General features: G+C 34.7%; 1 protein-coding gene across 3 annotated transcripts in view; it reads left to right on the top strand.

The window, feature by feature from the left end:
- Sqor (Sulfide quinone oxidoreductase) overlaps nt 1–13469 on the top strand; it is a 124480-nt gene extending 111011 nt beyond the window's left edge. For all 3 annotated transcript variants that reach the window (XM_090413140.1, XM_090413141.1, XM_090413139.1), the window contains exons 9-10: nt 9232–9410; nt 13348–13469. In XM_090413140.1, the coding sequence (XP_090269266.1) occupies nt 9232–9410; nt 13348–13405 (237 nt within the window). In that variant the 3' untranslated portion in view covers nt 13406–13469. The remainder of the gene's footprint in view (nt 1–9231; nt 9411–13347) is intronic.
- Nucleotides 13470–18833: the final 5364 nt, after the last annotated feature.

The following is an 18833-nucleotide window of genomic DNA, read 5'->3' as shown; positions in this document are numbered from 1 at the left end:
GCTGTCTCACATCAGTAAAACCTTTACTGATGGCCTGAATTTTGAGAACTGCTGTCATTTTGCATATTGCCTTGTCCCACTCACATCAGTCAGCAATGGGAAAAAGGTTGCAGCTCGTCGTCGTCAAGCTTCCTTCCAGTTATCAGCATCGCTGGTCCACACGAGAAACAGGAACAGGCAAAAAAAAAAGAGGGGTCTCAAACACGTGTGAACTCGCTTTTATCCTCCTTCATAGCGCCCTATTTCCACCTTCGAATCTTATCCATGCCGCCTTCTTATTCGCTCTTACGAAGTGGCGTCTACTTCTGCTCCTCATCGAGCGCTCTTTTCGCAGAACGCAAATTCCGTTCGCTTTCCACGAACGCCTCTGCTTTGTGTTTTACGTCATAGGTGGTGGTCATCTAGCAACCTTTGGACTTTTGTTAGCACTTAGATATTCTTGTATAGAGCACAATTTAACATTAATGCTTTAAACAATATATTTATGTTTAGACATGCAAATTTTTTTCTATTTTTTTCATTTTCTAAAGAAAATGCAACATGTTCTCTCTCGTATAATATGCTTACTTTGCTAACAATACTAAGTAAGAAAATACCAAGTATTTTCTTACTTAGTATTGTGTTTTAGTTAAATCCTGAATGAATGATTCTTTTCTTGAAAGAGTCCTCATTCAGAATCTAACAATATGCTTTGATGGATCATTTTGACTCAATGCTCCATCTTGACGAACTCAGATTTATATAAACCTAATTAATCTCATAGTCTACACTATCTATGCAGTAGACATAGTCTACAGCATAGATACTGTAGACATAGTAATTGTATTCTGTGGCCAGTTTGCCTGCATTACAGATGAAAAATGTCAGCTTCTGATACCATAAACACCTCCCACCTCTATAATGAGACTGAACTTACTCATATGAAATCTTGTATCTTACATGCTTCTCTTTATTTTCTAATCAAAGTATATCATTGTTAATGACTGAGCTATGTTTGAAAGACGGAGGAGTTATGAATTATGATTATGGTTTATGGATTGTGATTTAGTGGAAAATGTAGATATTACTTGAAAATCATTGCTAGAAATAGTCAAAGTATAAGCATTTTCTTATAAACACTGTGTGAAATCACCAGGCATATGGTGAGAATGTATGTTGAGTATTATGTCTTTATTAAACAAGTAAAATAAGCATAATGGATGTGGCACTGGAAATGTAATAAACTCATTGTCTGTTTAAACATTGAAAACAAGAACCAACAAACCATGCAGACACTGAAGAAAACATTGAGCCAGAGAGGTATCTAACTTCATAGTTCTAAAAATTAGAACTTCATGGTGGACTTGAGAAATGAAGGAAGCATATTAAGAGCTTCTAGCAAGTAAGTCAGCATGTGCTCTGAGTGAATGCAAAGAGAAAAATGTAAAACAAAAGCAAAATAATGGTAAAAGTAGCTAGAGTCATCTCTGAAATATAGAAAAAGATATTTCAGATGGCTGGAGTAATCCAACAAAATAAAATTATATTTAAAAAAAAAAAAACTTCCAGATTGACTACCAATATCTGCAGACTCAATTCTAACATCAGTGACATTCACCTCCACTTACATCCAAGCTCTTTTATTAAGCACTGAACTTTACCTCACTAAAATAATTAAATATATGTTTAACCATGCCACCAGCCAAGACATCTATAAACGTGAAGTTTATCATGGATACAAAGTGCATATTAAAATTGTAATACTTTTGATATTACATTGAAATATATGATGGATATGAAGCATATGAGGATGCGTATTTGATCCATAATGGCCGGTAAGGTGGTTAATAGATGCACTATAGGATCTATACATTGCCAAAGTATGATAATGATGACTTGAGAGGGAGAGAGCAATGATCATGATGGTATGTTAGTAGAAATGTGTGAAGAGAAAACAATATAGTTTGTGAAGGTGCTGGATGAGTTTGAGGGGTGAATGGAGTTGTATAACTGTGATGGACTGGTTTTGATGAGTTATCTGGAAAAGTTGCTGTTGGAAGTGTAATAAATGATGCAAATAAGGTAGTATTAACAGAAGTCAGAGATGTAAACAAGTGGGAGAGCAGACTAGGTGAGACCGAAGTATAAGATTGTAAGAACAGGAGTGCAAATTTGACAGGAAAATTGGGTGGGCCACCACTATATAAAATATCTCCACTATCTTTTATTTTATTCTTTTGCACTCTTCCATTCATATCTACTATACATCTCATTTCTCATCTTAATCATTTCATTCTTCAATTCTTGCATTTCAGAAATCATTCCTGCTTTTGTTTTATCAGCCGGACTTTCTTCTTTTCCTGTAGTCATTTTCACTTTTGCTTTTTCAGTCATTTCTGTATTTACAATTTTAATTTCTGCACTCATAGTCACTCACTTACTCTTCTGGTTAATATAATTTTCAGTCTTACATCCATCATTTACTTTCATCTAATATCCTTCAAGTATCATTCTCCACTTTCATTTAACTATCACCACAGTTCATTAAAATATCACTTTCTGCAGATCTGCACTCTCTCTCTCATGCTTCTCTTGTTTAGTCTCTCAATAAACATATTTGTCCCATTCACCCATGCATACATTATTATGCTCCTGACAACAAATCCTCTTAGAAAAATGCACGTCACCACTCTCAGTTTTTATGCTGAGTTACTGGTTGTTCTAGTTCTGTCATTTTGCCTTTTGTTAACTGTATTACACAAAATTCGCTACAGAATCTACTAACAACCTCGATAATTACTTCACATTCAGTCAGTATTACTAATAAATAAATTTTGGGGAAAATGCATACAAATTTTCTAAAATATTCCATAAAATAAAACTTATCTTTGCTCCAGTGATTCTACTTACAATCCTCATACTGGTGCACACACATGCATATTGCCCTCTTCATGATGCCCGAAGGGTGTAGATTTCACAGATTATGAAAAAAAAAAAAAAAAAAAAAAAAAAAAAAGCCCTTTGATTCAGCAGACGTTATTTAAAATGTCAGAAGGAGGCTTTAAAATATATATAAATAAATGATATCTATATTAATTTATATATATTAGAGTGGATTATATATTTATTAATAAACAGGGCTCTAGTAATATAACTTAAATCTTAAAAATCTTAAATTAAGATTTATATCAATCTTAATTATATAAATTTTTTTATAGATAATGTTTTAAAAACTTAGGGAAGTCAAAGTAATACATTCTGTAATCCTTATTACAGCTTACACATAATTATATAGAAATCCTTTCCTTTACATATGATTAAAGTGTATACTACAAATACTTAATTCATTTACATAAAGGCTTCTTTATGCCTGTATATCTTTTCTTGGTTTGCAAAATACCACCAATCTACTATTATTTGAAATAAAGTCTTGAAGAGAAGAGAAATTCATATTATTATTAGTGAATCATTCAAAAAATGAGTTCATTCACGAGTGTAACCTCCCCTTTTCTTAGATTTGTTTGACTAAAATCTCATTCTGTAAGATGAAATATTACTTGCTGTACTCATGACCAGTTTCAAGTAGTTTTGAGAGAAATGTAAACTCATTCTTATTACTCATTATTCTTTTAAAAATATCTTGCATGTTTAAATGCTTCCTAAAAACTTGTAATTTGAAACTGTTTCTTCATTTATCAAAATATTTGCTGAAACCTTGCAAAATCTTAATTTCTTCTTTCCAAAAATCTTCTAGATTTTCAGGCCAGGTAAATGTATCAAATACTGAGACAGCTTAAACAATTTCTGATTCATTTTCCAAATCTTTTTATCAAATACAACATTCTTTCATTTGTTCATTCAGCATGTGGATAACTATGCAGTAGAATACTATTGTATTCACTTAGACTTTTGTTACCTAAAAATTTCCTCATAAAATGTAGAGCTTCTTTAAGGTACTGTCCACATGGAAATTTGACTGTATAGCAGGTTTCTGTTTGAAAAATCAGTGGCATTTGCTTGAATTAATTATTATTATTATTATTATTCGTGACACCTCCAAGGAGTCTGAAGACTCATCGCGGGAGGACACCTACTATACAACTGTCTCAACCACTACACTTAACCTCTACTACCAATCAATACCATCTACCTCCCACCACCACAACTAGTATTTTTTTGTCTGTAAATTGGCATGTGTTATGAAGGGCCGATTTGTCTGTATGCAGGATGAAAAACCCTGCTACCACTGCATGAGATTGGTTAACTCACCTTAGATTGAAAAAGTCCACATAAAGATTCCTCCCATCACGACGAGAATTGAACTTAGGCCTATTCCAATCGAAGGGCACAATGTACCGTCGTTCTTCTAATTGAGCTATATATTAAAAAATTGATTCTTATTGCAATGGAGTATGTCATCATTTTCTTTACCAAGCTTTTTGATGTTGAAACACCATTATGTCTCTCTTCATTGCATATTTCCTCCAAATGCATTACCACTGGAGAGATGTTGTTAACAAGTGCAGTTAGAACTTCCACTCTATCTTACTGAATGTAAATATTTGAACTTGAAGATTTTTGTTCGAATGTAGCTACTACTTTTGATGATTCTTTCAGTCATTTTCATGAATTCTGATAAAAAAGATACTTTTTTTTTATCACTGTGTCAGCAACAAAGGGAATCTTTAATCTAATTTAAAAAACAGTTTCAAATTATGGCAGTACCCTGTGTAGATATACGGTCCAGCATATCTCTCTTTAATTTTGCCATTAGTCCATTGTTTCTTCCCATGTTATTTGCTCCATATGTTCTGGTGTCTACTAAATAATTACAGGTCTTCCAGAGAGTGAAATGTTGAAGAATAACTTGCTTGTTTCACTTTCTAATGTATCAAAATACTCTGTGACTCTTGAGTTTTTGGAGAGAAATTATGTCTCTCCAAAACTCAGTCCTTGAAAGATCCTTGAAAACTTGTAATAATCTACTCAGTCAGTAGCTACAGATATTTTTGACATATATTACAAAATACAGCTTTGTCTTTATTACACAACCACTTGAATTCTTTGAGCCATTTCTTTTGGAAAGCATATCTTATTTGTTGTGTGATCAAGTAAAAACATAATCAGAACCTTTTTTCTAGTGTTTTTAACACTTATCTTTGCCTTCAGTTTTGCACTGTTCAACAAAACTAAAAAGTATGGTTTGTATTTTCTTTCATTTATTCATAATGAAGGGTGAATTGTTGTTTATGGATAATTTATAACATCAAGATAGTAGTCTTGATGAGTAGTCAAAGTAGGTGAGTCTAGCACCATTTGCTATGGTGCTAGACTCACTTTTCATGATGTAATATCTGTCATATGATCCAATTTCCATCTTATCTTTGCAAGATAACTATTTTTTAAATAATGGTATAAAAAAAGAAAAGCCTTTTCATTATATAAAATGTTCAGGTATATAATTATGCTAAATAAATTCATGTTGTGAGGTGTGAATATATAACAAACAGTGAATATGCTAACACTGCATTACAGTTGCACATCTATTTAAGGTTTAAAGAGGGTGTTGGAGGAATAAGAATATAAATTTATTCATTTAGAATAAGATTACACTTTTTTTTTCTTTTTTTTTTTTTTGACCAATAAATTTAATGATAATTTATGCCAACAAGTTTCACCAACTGGGCTGTTTGGCTTATTCAGGGTATACAAACGGCAAAGGCAACTCAAAGTTGCTAGTACATAGAACAAATGTATAAAATAAAACAAAATTAAAAAGATGCATAACATCATACGCATGGAGCATGTGTTTTATTAGTTATTGTTATGTGTGCACGCTCTGTAATCTGCAGCAAAATTAAATTCTGGCAAGCTTAGCAATCTTATTAGGGTTTTCCATATGTCAGGCAGGATCACTCCTTGATTTCTGTTTAGGCTGCTATCAGAATGGAGAACCACTGTGGCTTCTTTGAAATTGCGACAACAGAAATTTTCTTCTAGATAAGGCATGGAACTTTTATCCCATTCAGTGGTGTAGCTTGTGTTGAAGAAGTGGAGGGTTAATCCGGAACTATCTAATTTTGTTGCTTTTAACATCCCCTACGTGTTCTTTTTTTCTTATTTCAAGACTTGATGTCTGACCTATGTAGTTTAGACCACAAGAGCAAGAGATGTTGTATACTCCAGCATATTTGAAGGAGGCATTGCTGTCTTTTGATGACCTTAATATGTTTTGAACCATCTTGATCAGTTTGAAAATTACTCTAATTTCAAAAGGTTTGAAGAATGTTGCATTTTTTTTGACACTGTTCCTGCATAAGGGATGGCAATAGAGGATTTATATTGAGTCTTGGCAGATTGTTGTTGTGTGGAGTTGCTGTGAAGAATCTTTTTTAATTAAATTTCTTGGATAGCCATTGTTTGTGATATATGAATAAATTCATCCTGGAGGCCTTTTTCTTCTGATATGATGCTGGTGGCTGTATTTTTTGAGCATGTGTATGATGCTAAATTTTTGAGAAATGTGGTGAGTAGATGAGAAGTGAAGATAACGTCCAGTATGGGTTGGTTTACGGTAGACTTTAAGGCTGATATGTCCATCTGCTTATTTTTTGATTAGGGTATCTAAAAATGGTAGTTCTATCCTTCTTAAGTTCCAAGGTGAATTTGATTTTCTGATGGAAGGAATTTATGTTTGTTAGAAAGTTAAAAAGCTATTTTAGTGTTTCTGCAAATTATAAAAACGTCATCAGCATACTTCCACCATACTAATGGCTTAGGGTCTAATTCGGAAAGGATGTCATTTTCTAGTTTCTCCATGAATAGATCTGCACACGGGGGGAGATAGGGGACTGCCCATAGCCAAGCCAGTTGGTTGTTCATAGATAGTGCCATTCCATTTAAAGAAGTTTGATTTGAGGCAATAATTGAAGAGGTTAGCAGTATCTTGAGAATACAGATTGTATAAAATGTTGATAACTTCTTTTCTCGAAAACTTAGCATCATACACATGCTCAAAAATAGAGCCACCAGCATCATATCAGAAGAAAAAGACCTCCAGGACGAATGAACTCGTATATCACAGACCCTGGTAAACAATGGCTATCCAAGAAATTTATTTAAAAAACATTCTTCATAGCAACCCCACACAACAACAATCTGCCAAGACTCAATATAAATCCTCAATTGCCATTGCCATCCCTTATGCAGGAACAGTGTCAAAAAAGATTGTAGCATTCTTCAAACCTTTTGAAATTAGAGTAATTTTCAAACCGATCAAGATGATCTGAAACATATTAAGGTCACCAAAAGATAGCAATGCCTTCTTCAAATATGCTGGAGTATACAACATCCCTTGCTCTTGTGGTCTAAACTACATAGATCAGACATCAAGAAGTCTTGAAATAAGAAAAAAAAGGAACATGTAGGAGATGTTAAAAACAACAGAATAAATAGTTCTAGATTAGCCCTCCACTTCTTCAACACAAGTCACATCATTGAATGGGACAAAAGTTCCATGCCTCATCTAGAAGAAAATTTTCGGTATCGCAATTTCAAAGAATCCACAGTGGTTCTTCGTTCTGAAAGCAGCCTGAACAGAAATCAAGGAATGATCCTGCTTGACATGTGGAAAACCCTAATAAGATCGCTAAGCTTGGCAGAATTTAATTTCGCTGCTAACTACAGAGCGTGCATACATAACAATAACTAATGAAACACACGCTCCATGCATATGATGTTATGCGTCTTTTTAATTTTGTTTTTTTTATGTTTCTTCTATGTACTAGCTACTTTGAGTTGTCTTTACCATTTGTATACCCTTAAGAAGCCAAAACAGCCCAGTTGGTGAAACTTGGCATAATTTATCATTAAATTTATTGGTCAAAAAAAAAAAAAAAAAAAAAAAAAAAAAAAATATATATATATATATATGTGGCGATTAGTTTTTACTCGGTTGTTATACATTTCAAAAAATAGATTTAATGACTCCAAGACCGAGATAACATATAAAGATTTTAATGATAAATACTACTAGTTTCGGCATATAGCAGCCTTCTTCAGGTATTTATAAAGGAAAGGAATACTAATAAACATTGAATTATTTAAATAAACAAACTGGAAATTACAGGTACAAATTGCCTCACATAATCGATACATAAAAACGTTGTATTTTTCAAGTTGTTCCAACTGGCGTGCCATTGTTTGTTGCAATTGTGCGTGCAAGTTCACGTGAACGCCAATATTGAATAACTGCAGCATGGCTATCTGGGATGTTATAACTTAAATTATTATTTAAGTGGACCGGGTTCAGTAGGATTTCCCGTGATTCTACGATTTTTCTTTCAAACTCATCTTCACAGCGAAAAATATTTTCTGATCTATTCCAGCATACAGAGTGGCTTTGTTGGTCATCATTAGGATTATTTGAAAAAAGAACATGACTGGATCTCATGCAACTGCTTTATCCAGTCATGTTCTTTTTTCAAATAATCCTAATGATGACCAACAAAGCCACTCTGTATGCTGGAATAGATCAGAAAATATTTTTCGCTGTGAAGATGAGTTTGAAAGAAAAATCGTAGAATCACGGGAAATCCTACTGAACCCGGTCCACTTAAATAATAATTTAAGTTATAACATCCCAGATAGCCATGCTGCAGTTATTCAATATTGGCGTTCACGTGAACTTGCACGCACAATTGCAACAAACAATGGCACGCCAGTTGGAACAACTTGAAAAATACAACGTTTTTATGTATCGATTATGTGAGGCAATTTGTACCTGTAATTTCCAGTTTGTTTATTTAAATAATTCAATGTTTATTAGTATTCCTTTCCTTTATAAATACCTGAAGAAGGCTGCTATATGCCGAAACTAGTAGTATTTATCATTAAAATCTTTATATGTTATCTCGGTCTTGGAGTCATTAAATCTATTTTTTGAAATATATATATATATATATATATATGCTCACAATATAAATTTATCTTGTTAATTTTTATTTATTTATTTATTTTTATTTAATGGTATCTGATTATTTTGACTGAGTTTTGCAACATTTTTTACAGATAATGTTTATCTGTAATAAGGAAAACACCTTTGTAACATTTCACTGTTTGAACTTTTGATGAAGAAAACACAATTAAACTTTCAACTGAATTTGAAAAGTATTTTGTTATGATAAAATCAGATTCTTTTATGTGAAAATGAAGTGGTTAAGTGAATTGTAAGTATCTTTTCTTTATTTTCAGTATCATGGCTACACATCTTGTCCATTAGTGACTGGCAATGGAAAATGTATTATGGCAGAATTTGATTACCAATTAAATCCTGTGGAAACATTTCCTGTAGATCAAAGTAAAGAACGTCGGCTGATGTACTTGATGAAGAAAGACGTAATGCCAGTATTATACTGGAATTTTATGCTTCGGTAATTCTTTTAAAATATCAAATCATGAAAATATAACTTAATTGATTAGTTGTATCTGAAATATTACACAGGGTTGTATTCCTTACTTACTGGTATTCACCATTCCTAGCTATTGTTAGCACTGTTGTTTTTGGCCAGAGTAATTTTTTCTTTTTTCCTTCTCCCTGCCATTATTGAGAGAGATAAAAATAATTAAAATGCTGTATTGTCTTGTTTATATGTCAAATATGACAAATCAAATTCTATGTTGTTAAATTATTTGGTCACGTAACATTGAAATTGAGTTATAATCTTTTGGTTTATTAGTCAGCCATAAATATTAAAAGATCCATACAATTGTCAACAAGTTTCACCAACTATTCTGGTGAAACTTGTTGACAATTGTGTAGATCTTTTAATATTTATGGTCGACTAATAAACTAAAAGAATATAACTCAATTTCAAATCAAATTCTAGTAAGCAAGTTGGAATATGTTATTTATTATTCTTTACCATGAGTGTGTTTATTACTGATTCACCTAAATAAATGTCAGTTGAATCTAGCAAGAGTAGTATGCTTAATTTTTTGATTTTTAAAGGTTTAATATTTGCTTTATTGTTCACGGTATTGTGCATCATGGTGCTGATGCACAAAACAATGGCGGGCAATTTTAGCATTCATGATTATATTTGCTGCAGCATGTTTGAATTGCTTTCACAGAATGAAAGATTTTTGGAGAGGGAATGTAACTGGGGAACATGTTTGTCAAAAGAGTTTCATGAGTGAATGTCATAAGTGCAAAGAGAGTGAGAAGAATGATAGCATGAGTTGAAAGACAAAATGTCTGATAATGTGATTTGCATAGTTAATGTTGCAAGCAGTATGAGTAACTGTGTGAATGATGCAGTGAAAAATGAAGTGAGTGACCAGATAGCAACAGAAAAGATAACACACGTACTTGGAATTCATCACAGAACAAAACGTGAGATCGAGTGGTTGGAGAAATACCTGGTAGATGGTATGGCACAGAAGCAAAAGAAAGGGAAGAGAAAGTAAAGCATGAAAGAGTGAAAGCATGAAAATAAGAATCGGATTTTATATGGTGATTCATTGGTACAAGGAGTCCTGGAGGAGAGTGTGATGAAATCGTGTTTTCCTGGAGCTAAGATAAAGGATGTCAGTGATGCAGTAAGGATGCAGAGAGTAAAGTGAAAGAGATGCTTATTTTGGCTGGTACGAATGATTTAGCAGGTGACAAGTGTGGTATGCAAGAAGACATAAGAGTTGCTAGAGCAAGCAAAAAAAAAAAAAAAGAGTGAGAAAGTAAAAGTTGTGAGCTTTTTGCCACAGTATAATAGAGGCAAGCTGAGATGGAGAGCTATGATCTTGAATGAGTCATTGCACAAATTATGCAGTAGGAATGGTGTGGAGTTTGTGGATTTGTGGAGTGAGTTTGATGGATTTATATAACTTGACTGGCTTGCATCTAAATGGATTTGGTGTCAGGAGTCTTGAGGAAAGTGTTGTTCAGTGATTTTGGAAATACAATGTCAAGGAAACTAGAATGTTTAGGGGGATGCAGGTGAGTATGGGTTCAGGCAACCTAGAAATTAGTAAGTGAGAGAGTGATCACATGATGCAAAATTGTAACATCCCAGGTTAATTAACTGCTCAGGAAAACAGTGATGTTTTCTTACTGGTTCAGGACACAAGAGTATACACAGGATTTTGAAATAGGAAGTGATCACCATTTAGTGTTGAGGAGGATAAAGTTGAACCTCATATTGAAAAGACAAGTGTAAGAAAGTTTTGAAACAAATCAAAGTTGAACAGCTATCAGATGTGAAAGTAGACTCAAAAGTTCTTAGGATATTGTAGAATCTCAGTGTAACAGCTGACCCTAGCTTATATCCCATCCAATCCTGCAGCTGTGGGATTAGAATATCAGCTAGGGTTTTGCAAGAATGTGCAAGGGAACTGGCAGTGCCAGTTCTGCCAGGTCTGACTAAGCTCTTTAATTTAAGTCTCAGCTCTGGTAGAGTTCCAAGGAAGTGGAAAGAAGCAAAATAATTTCTTTGTATGAGGAATTATTTTGCCTCGTGGTATAAGGGTCAACATGGTTTTGTGAAGGATCAATCATGCCTTAATAATTTACTAACTTTTATAATAGAGTAACAGCTGAGTTGGATAAAGGAAATGGCTACAGGATGATTATGCTTGATTTTGCAAAGGCATTTGACAGAATATTGCATGGAACTCAGTTGTGCAAATAGAACAAATCAAGATGGATATGACACTGGTTAAGTGGATAAGAGGGTGGCTTCTGGACAGATATCAAAAAGTGGTATATGGAGAGGGCAGAATCAAGGTGAAAACAGGTGACGTGGCATGCTGCAAGGTTCAGTGTTGGGATAATTGCTGTTTAATTTATACATAAATAATATAGGAAATAACATGAAAGGAAATATTCAGTTGTTTGCTGATGATGCAAATTTAGGTAGATTAATAGTTAATGAAGGTAATGTGGAGAACTTGCAGGAAAATTTAAATAGGCTTTCAGTATGGGCAAGAGATAATGGGTGTCAGTTTAATGTGGAGAAATATAAAGTTATGCATTTTGGGATAAATAGATTACCATCAATATGATACATGGCTTGTACTGCATTCCAGGAAATAGATGAAGCTAGAGATTTAAGGATGGTGGTAGGCTGAGACTTAGAGTTTAGAGGACATATTGCTAAGGTGTTGTTAAGGTAGCCCATAAGATTACTTGGCTATTGAAGAACACTAACAAGTACAGATAAGAAAGTTGTTATTCCTCTATATAAGGCCTTGATATGCCCACATCTAGATTGTTGTGCTCAAGTCTGGTCCCCTGGATTTCTTGGGCAGAGAACAAGAGGTCATCCCTGGAAGCTATATAATGAGTGTGTGAGAGCATGGGAGTGAGAAGCAGGTTCTTGTATGGAGAGTTGTGAATGATTGGATTGCATTGCATGAGAGTGTGGTGTCTGCAGACAATCTGAATGTGTTTAAGGCAAGGTATGATGAGCTGTGTTTATGACAAAAGGGACTTCTAAATGAGTCTGTGACTCCATGCAGTCTTAGGATAATAAATCTACCAGTCTTCATCCATATCCCTCTGCATATGATTAATCTCTTACCCCATTTTTGACGAACTCATTTCTTAACGTGCACCACTTCCTGACTGTTATTAACATTCAGTGTCACACTGCTAGTCTGACTTTCTTTCCCACCATAATTCATGTTCTCTCACTTTCTTATTCCTCGCACCATTTTTATATGTTCAAAATTGGCCACTCTTTGCATACCTATACTCACTCACTTCTCTTTTTGATTCTTTCTGCAGAGATATCACCCCCTCCCTCCCTCCCTCTCTCATCCATACATTCATACAACATTCACAGTAATGTACCATATTAGAAAAGTCCACGCCATTCTCCTTGTTCACTTTATGTATGGTGACAAAGTGTCACCATACATTAAACCAAAAATCAGACTTATCTTTCTGAAGCTCTTCAGACAACTTTGTCCACAGTTGCCCTTGAACAACTCTTTCCTTTTTCCTTAGACAAAGTAGTTAGTTAAGCATGTACTTAGTATAGCTATCATATATCAAAGATATTATTATTATTATTATTATCTGAGCTCTCCAGGGAGTCAAAGACTCATTGAGAGAGGCCATATATGTTTGGTTAAAACTATATGCAGACATAAGGTTACTTAAAATTGTGCCTAGGACATACATGTTTAAAAGCCACTTTCATTGTCTTTATACATGTTAATAACTATTAAGCACTTAAGAATATATGACAAATGCATTTCCTCCCAGCCAAAACTGCATGATAGTTTTTATATTGAAATTTAATTGATATTTAATTTTTGTGCTGAAAGTGATTATAATTGATTGATTATTTATTTATAACATTCTTTCAGGGGTTATTGGGAAGGTCCTGGATTCATAAGAAAACTGTTGCATTTAGGAATGGTATAGAAATGGCATGTTATTAATATAATCAGTGTAATAATTTATTCAGAAAATAAATACTTGTATGAACTTTGTTTGTGTGATCTTAACAGGCTGAGAGAATACAATCAAGCCTGCAGTTTTGGTTATTTATTTTCAGACAGTATTTAGAGGTTATTAGTAGTAATTTGTTTTGTTGTTTTTTTTAAAAAAAAACAGTATAATGTTATGAATTCTGTATATTAGATTGCTTAGCAATGTTATGCATCTCTGTAGCACAATTAGAAAAGCAATGTGACATTGTGCCCTTCAGCTAGGAAAGACCTGAGTTTGATTCTTGTTGTGACAAGAACAATTTTTATGTAGGTTTTTCCAACTGAAGGTGAGTTAACCAATCTCATATAAAGGTAGCAGGGTTTTTTCCCTAGAAGCTTCAGTTTTTCATCTTTCATTCATGCAAGTTGGCCAGAGTGCGCACACAGTTTTCACACCTGAATACTATCAGTGGTAATAGATGGCATTGTGTAGATGGAGGATTAAGTAGTGTAGACAGTAGACATTAAACAACAATGGTCCAAGGACTGATCCATGGGACACACCACTGGTCACCTTAAATCTGGTGGATTTACAGATATCAAAAAGTGGTATATGGGAGTGCAGAATGACTAGTGGTGTGCTGCAAGGTTCATTCCTGGAACCATTGCTGTTTAATTTGTACCTAAATGATATAGGAAATATTCAGTTGTTTGCTGATAATACAAAATTAGATAGAGCAATAGTTAATGAAGATAATATGGAGAGCTTGCAGGACGATTTAAATAGACTTTCAGTATGGGCAAAAGATAATGGGTGTCAGTTTAATGTGGAAAAATGCAAAGTTATGCATTTTGGGATAAATAGATTACAAGCCATGTTATCCAGGAAATAGATGAAGCTAGAGACTTGAAGTTTGTAGGGCATGTTTCTAAGGTAGCCCATAAGATTACTTGGCTATTGAAGAGCACATTAACAAGTAGAGATAAGGAAGTTGTTATTCCTCTTTATAAGGCCTTGATACTCCAACATCTGGATTACTGTGCTCAAGTCTCGTCTCCTGGGTTTCTTGGTGATGAGGAAGTGGTGGAGAGGATTCAGAGGCGAGTGACCTGTGGAATGTTTCCTATGAGGAGTTGGTGGATAGGAGAAAAAGAGGGGATATTATAGACATTTAAGTTGCTTAAAGGGTTTTATAGAATAGATGCAGGGGAAATGTTTCATCATCTGACTAGAGGGACTAGAACAAGGGTCATCCCTGGAAGTTGAATAAAAGTGTGTTTAGTGGGTGTGTGAGGAGTAAAATGTTTGCTTGGAGAGTTGGGAATTAGTGGAATGGGTTGCCAAAGTCAGTTGTGAGTCTTCAGACTCCACAAAGATGCATGTAAAATAATAATAATAACAAATGATGATAATACACTGCTTGGAAAGAAGTCAATGGACATAATAATGTGAGGAACAAACAGCTATGGTGCCCACTTTAATAAGATGTAGGACCTCCTTTCGCTATGGTGACTGTAGCAATCCTATGGGACATAATTTCCATGAGAGTACGTTGGTAATCAGTGGTAATTTTGTACCATTCTTTCTGTATGCATATAATGAGGTCCTGGACTGTTGCCTCACCTGATGCTTCAGTTTCATCCAACGGATGTTCAAAAGGGTTGAGATCAGAGCACTGTGGAAGCTAGTCAAGTGGGGTTACGTTCATGTCCATAAACCTTGCAGCAGCAGCAGCCTTATGACAGTGCATTGTCATGCTGAAAGAGACAATGGTCAGTTCTGTAGAAGTGCCACAAAGTAGGAATGTTGCACTCCCATAATGTTCAGATCCCTCTCGGAGTTCAATGTTTGTAGCACCAGAAACAGAAGTCAGAGGCCAAAACTGGACACCATACCATCACCACTCTGGTGAGAGATATTCACTGGACATCTGCAACACCTACCCTACACTCGTCCATCTGCTCATTAGAGGATGTAGAATGATTTGTCTCTCCATAACACATCATTCCAAGCTTCCACATCCCACCGTACACACTCTTTGTACTACTGAAGACCAATATGATGCTGCATATTGGTTCGGGTAATATGGGGCTTGCATATTTCAGTCCTACTACGAAAACTTGATGTTGTGAGCCTCAGTTCTGATTGTTTTTTGCAGATTCATGTTCTGGTCGATGCCCCGAACTCCGCATTCAACGTGTCGGCCAACAAATGGCTGGTTTTACATATTAACCTTCATAGAACCCTACAGTCATGTTTGAAGCCCTTTGGTCAGAAAGTCCTGGGTTCGATTCTCGTCCATGATGTGAGGAACCCTTATCTGGTCTATTTTGACTAAAGGTGAGTTAGCTAGACTCAATTTGTGTTTTTCATCTCTCAGAACAAGCAAACTGGCCCCTTGAACACACTCTGCTACAGTCAAAAAATACATATCCCTCATTAGGAAGGCTCAACCAGTCCTAAGGGGGGGAGGTCGTGGAATGGGGGGGGAACCCTACACGAATAAATAAATAAAATCGTTTTTTGTTGTCCTGGGATGACCTAATTTTTCAGCAATTTGCCAAACAGACAAGCCTGAAACATGGCATCCTATCACAATGCAGCTTTCATTTATACCAGCTACAAACATGTGGCACAATGCTCCATGCCCATTCGGGTGTCTTTTGACTTCTTTCCAAGCAGTGTATAAACCATTTCTCCTAGACATTTGAAAACCTAGCTTATGAGCTTTTATAATCAGTCCTTTAAAACTTGGACCCTTCAATACATTCTTCAATTGAGTCACTCTTAGAGCTACAAAACATACCGTTTTTGGTTTGCAAAAAAAAGAACCTTTGATATAACGCATATCACCACTGGATAAAATGGTGATATGCGTTATATCACCCTGTCCTAGAATAAAGATATATATGGTGACAGCTTTCTGGGAACTTATACAAGTTAATATTAATTTTTGACTCAGATCATTATTTTTTTCAATATTCCTATCTAAACCATGCAACTGTAAAAAAAATATTTTCTGCATTATTTTGAGTGATTGACAGGCTGGGAGTAAAAGAGAAGGAGAGAAAGTATTACGGTTGCTGCCATGACAGGGACTGAAACTGAACTAACTTTTCTTCTGGCAGTCTGTCATAATGTGTGTGGCATTGATATAAGAATAAACTTACTTTCACCCCTCTCATAGAAGAGCATACAAGAAAAAGTTCCATGGAAAATATCAAACTAAGTAAATTTTTGATAAGAAGAATAAAATGGGATATTATATTTATGGCTATTTTGTCTGCTTCTGTTTAGGAGTGCCCCTGTTTAAATGTCATTGGCTTTTTTACTCACGAATTCTTAGGGCATTGTAGATGTATATTTATCAATAAATATATGTAACATAAAGAAAGAGAATAAAAGAGATATTGTTGCGGCTTTTCTTCTTTCTGCGATGTCCAAACTACTGTGTGTGTGTGGGGGGGGGGGATAGGCATGTGGAAGAATTAAAAGAAATGGAAAAAACCACCCTATATAAATATAATTTTTTATATTTATATAGGGTGGGTTTTTTCAACCCATTCACCCTTTCCCACCCTATATAAATATAAAAATACGCTCCACCCATCCCTAATAATATAATATATATGTATATATATATTATTCAAAAAACCTGGGTTTTTTCCATTTCTTTTAATTCTCCCACATTGCCTACCCCCCCCCCCCCAAACACACACACGCACACAGTAGTTTGGACATCTCAGAAAGAAGAAAAGCCACAACACCCAGAAAAAGGTATGTGTAAATTTCTCTTCCTTTATGCTACATATATTTATTGGTAAATATACATCTACAATGCCCTAAGAATCCATGAGTAAAAAAGCCAATGACATTTAAACAGGGGCACTCCTAAACAGAAGCAGACAAAATAGCCATAAATATAATAGTTTGTTAAGAGGAGTAACATGGGAGTTTTCCCAGAAATAATATCCATAAAATGGGATATATATATAAGAGAAGGTGGTTGAAGCCAAGTACAATCTTATGAATTCTTTTGTAATGTAATGTGGCCAAGTTTGTGTATCTTCTAATGCCTTTCATTTCCAAAGGGATTAGGCAGATATCCATTAAACCTAAATGTTTGGGTAGCTAGTCTCTATCTGTCGGCCATTACAATTGTGAGCTCGAGATTTTCGAGTAATCAAGTCTCTCAGGGTAGAATTCTAGTCAGATTTAAAAATAATTAATGATTAAAATTTTGATTTTCTGGGAAAAAAAAATATTTTGGGAAAATTTGGAGAAAAGAGCAAAGCTAATAATAATGGCAAATATCTGTTGGATTTCTGCTCAGGACATGGACTGGTTATTACTAACACCATGTTCCAACATAAAAATGTGCACAAATTCACATGGAGAGAAGAGGCTAGGAATAAGAAAAGTTTCATTGACTATGTTATTGTTGATAGTGATGTTTTCTCCCTGTTGCAGGACACCAGAGTGTACAGAGGATTTGAAATTGGAAGTGATCACTATTTAGTCTTGAGCAGGATAAAATTGGATTTCGTATTGAAAAGAATAACATGTAAGAAAGTTTTAAAGCGAATAAAAGTTGAGCAGCTCTCAGATGTGAACTGTAGACTAAAATACAGAAAGATTATTGAAAAGAAAATGAAAGAGTTTGAGAACAGGAATCAAACCTTGGAGACTCAGTGGCAAACTCTGAAGAAAACATTGATTGATTCTGGCAGAGAGGCATATGGTGAGGTTGTGTGCAAGGATAAAAAAATCAGAACTCCCTGGTGGACACAGGAAGTTAAAGAGGCAGTGAAGGAAAAGAAGAAAGCATATCAAAAGTTCCTGGCAAATGAGTCAGCTTTTACTCTTACAGAATACAGAGACAAATGTAAGAAAGCTAAACACTGTGTAAAACTAGCTAAACAAAAGTCATGGGAGGATTTTGGCAAGAATATAGAAAATAAATATCAAGGTGGCAAAATATTCTGGAGGTTGTTGAAGAAGCTTAGGAATGGAGGAAAGAGTGCTGTAAAAGGAGTTAGAGATGATAAAGGTGACATGAAAACAGGAGAAAAAGATATCCTTGAAGTATGGAGTAATTACTTTGAAAAACTGCTAAATGAAACAAGCAGTGATGACAGCACAGTGATAAAAAAAAACACTGACCAGGCATGCAGTCAGGAATACATATCCATACTTGAAGTAGAAAAAGCCATCAAAGACTTGAAATGTGGAAAGGCAGCAGGAGTAGATGATATTCGACCAGAAATGCTGAAGTATCTTGGTATAAAAGTCTTACAGTGGCTGCACTGCATAGTTCAGAAAGCCTGGACAGAGGGACGAATTCCCGATGATTGGAGTAGAACTCTCATAGTACCCATATATAAAAAGGTAAATAAAACTGAATGTGAGAATTACAGAG

This window comes from Typopeltis vanoorti, chromosome 23, assembly GCF_054136105.1.
Source record: "Typopeltis vanoorti isolate ZY-2024b chromosome 23, IOZ_Tvanoo_1.0, whole genome shotgun sequence".
NCBI classification, from domain to species: domain Eukaryota; kingdom Metazoa; phylum Arthropoda; class Arachnida; order Uropygi; family Thelyphonidae; genus Typopeltis; species Typopeltis vanoorti.
The sequence above is the reverse complement of the archived record's forward strand: the minus strand, read 5'-3'. Positions and strand labels throughout refer to the sequence as shown.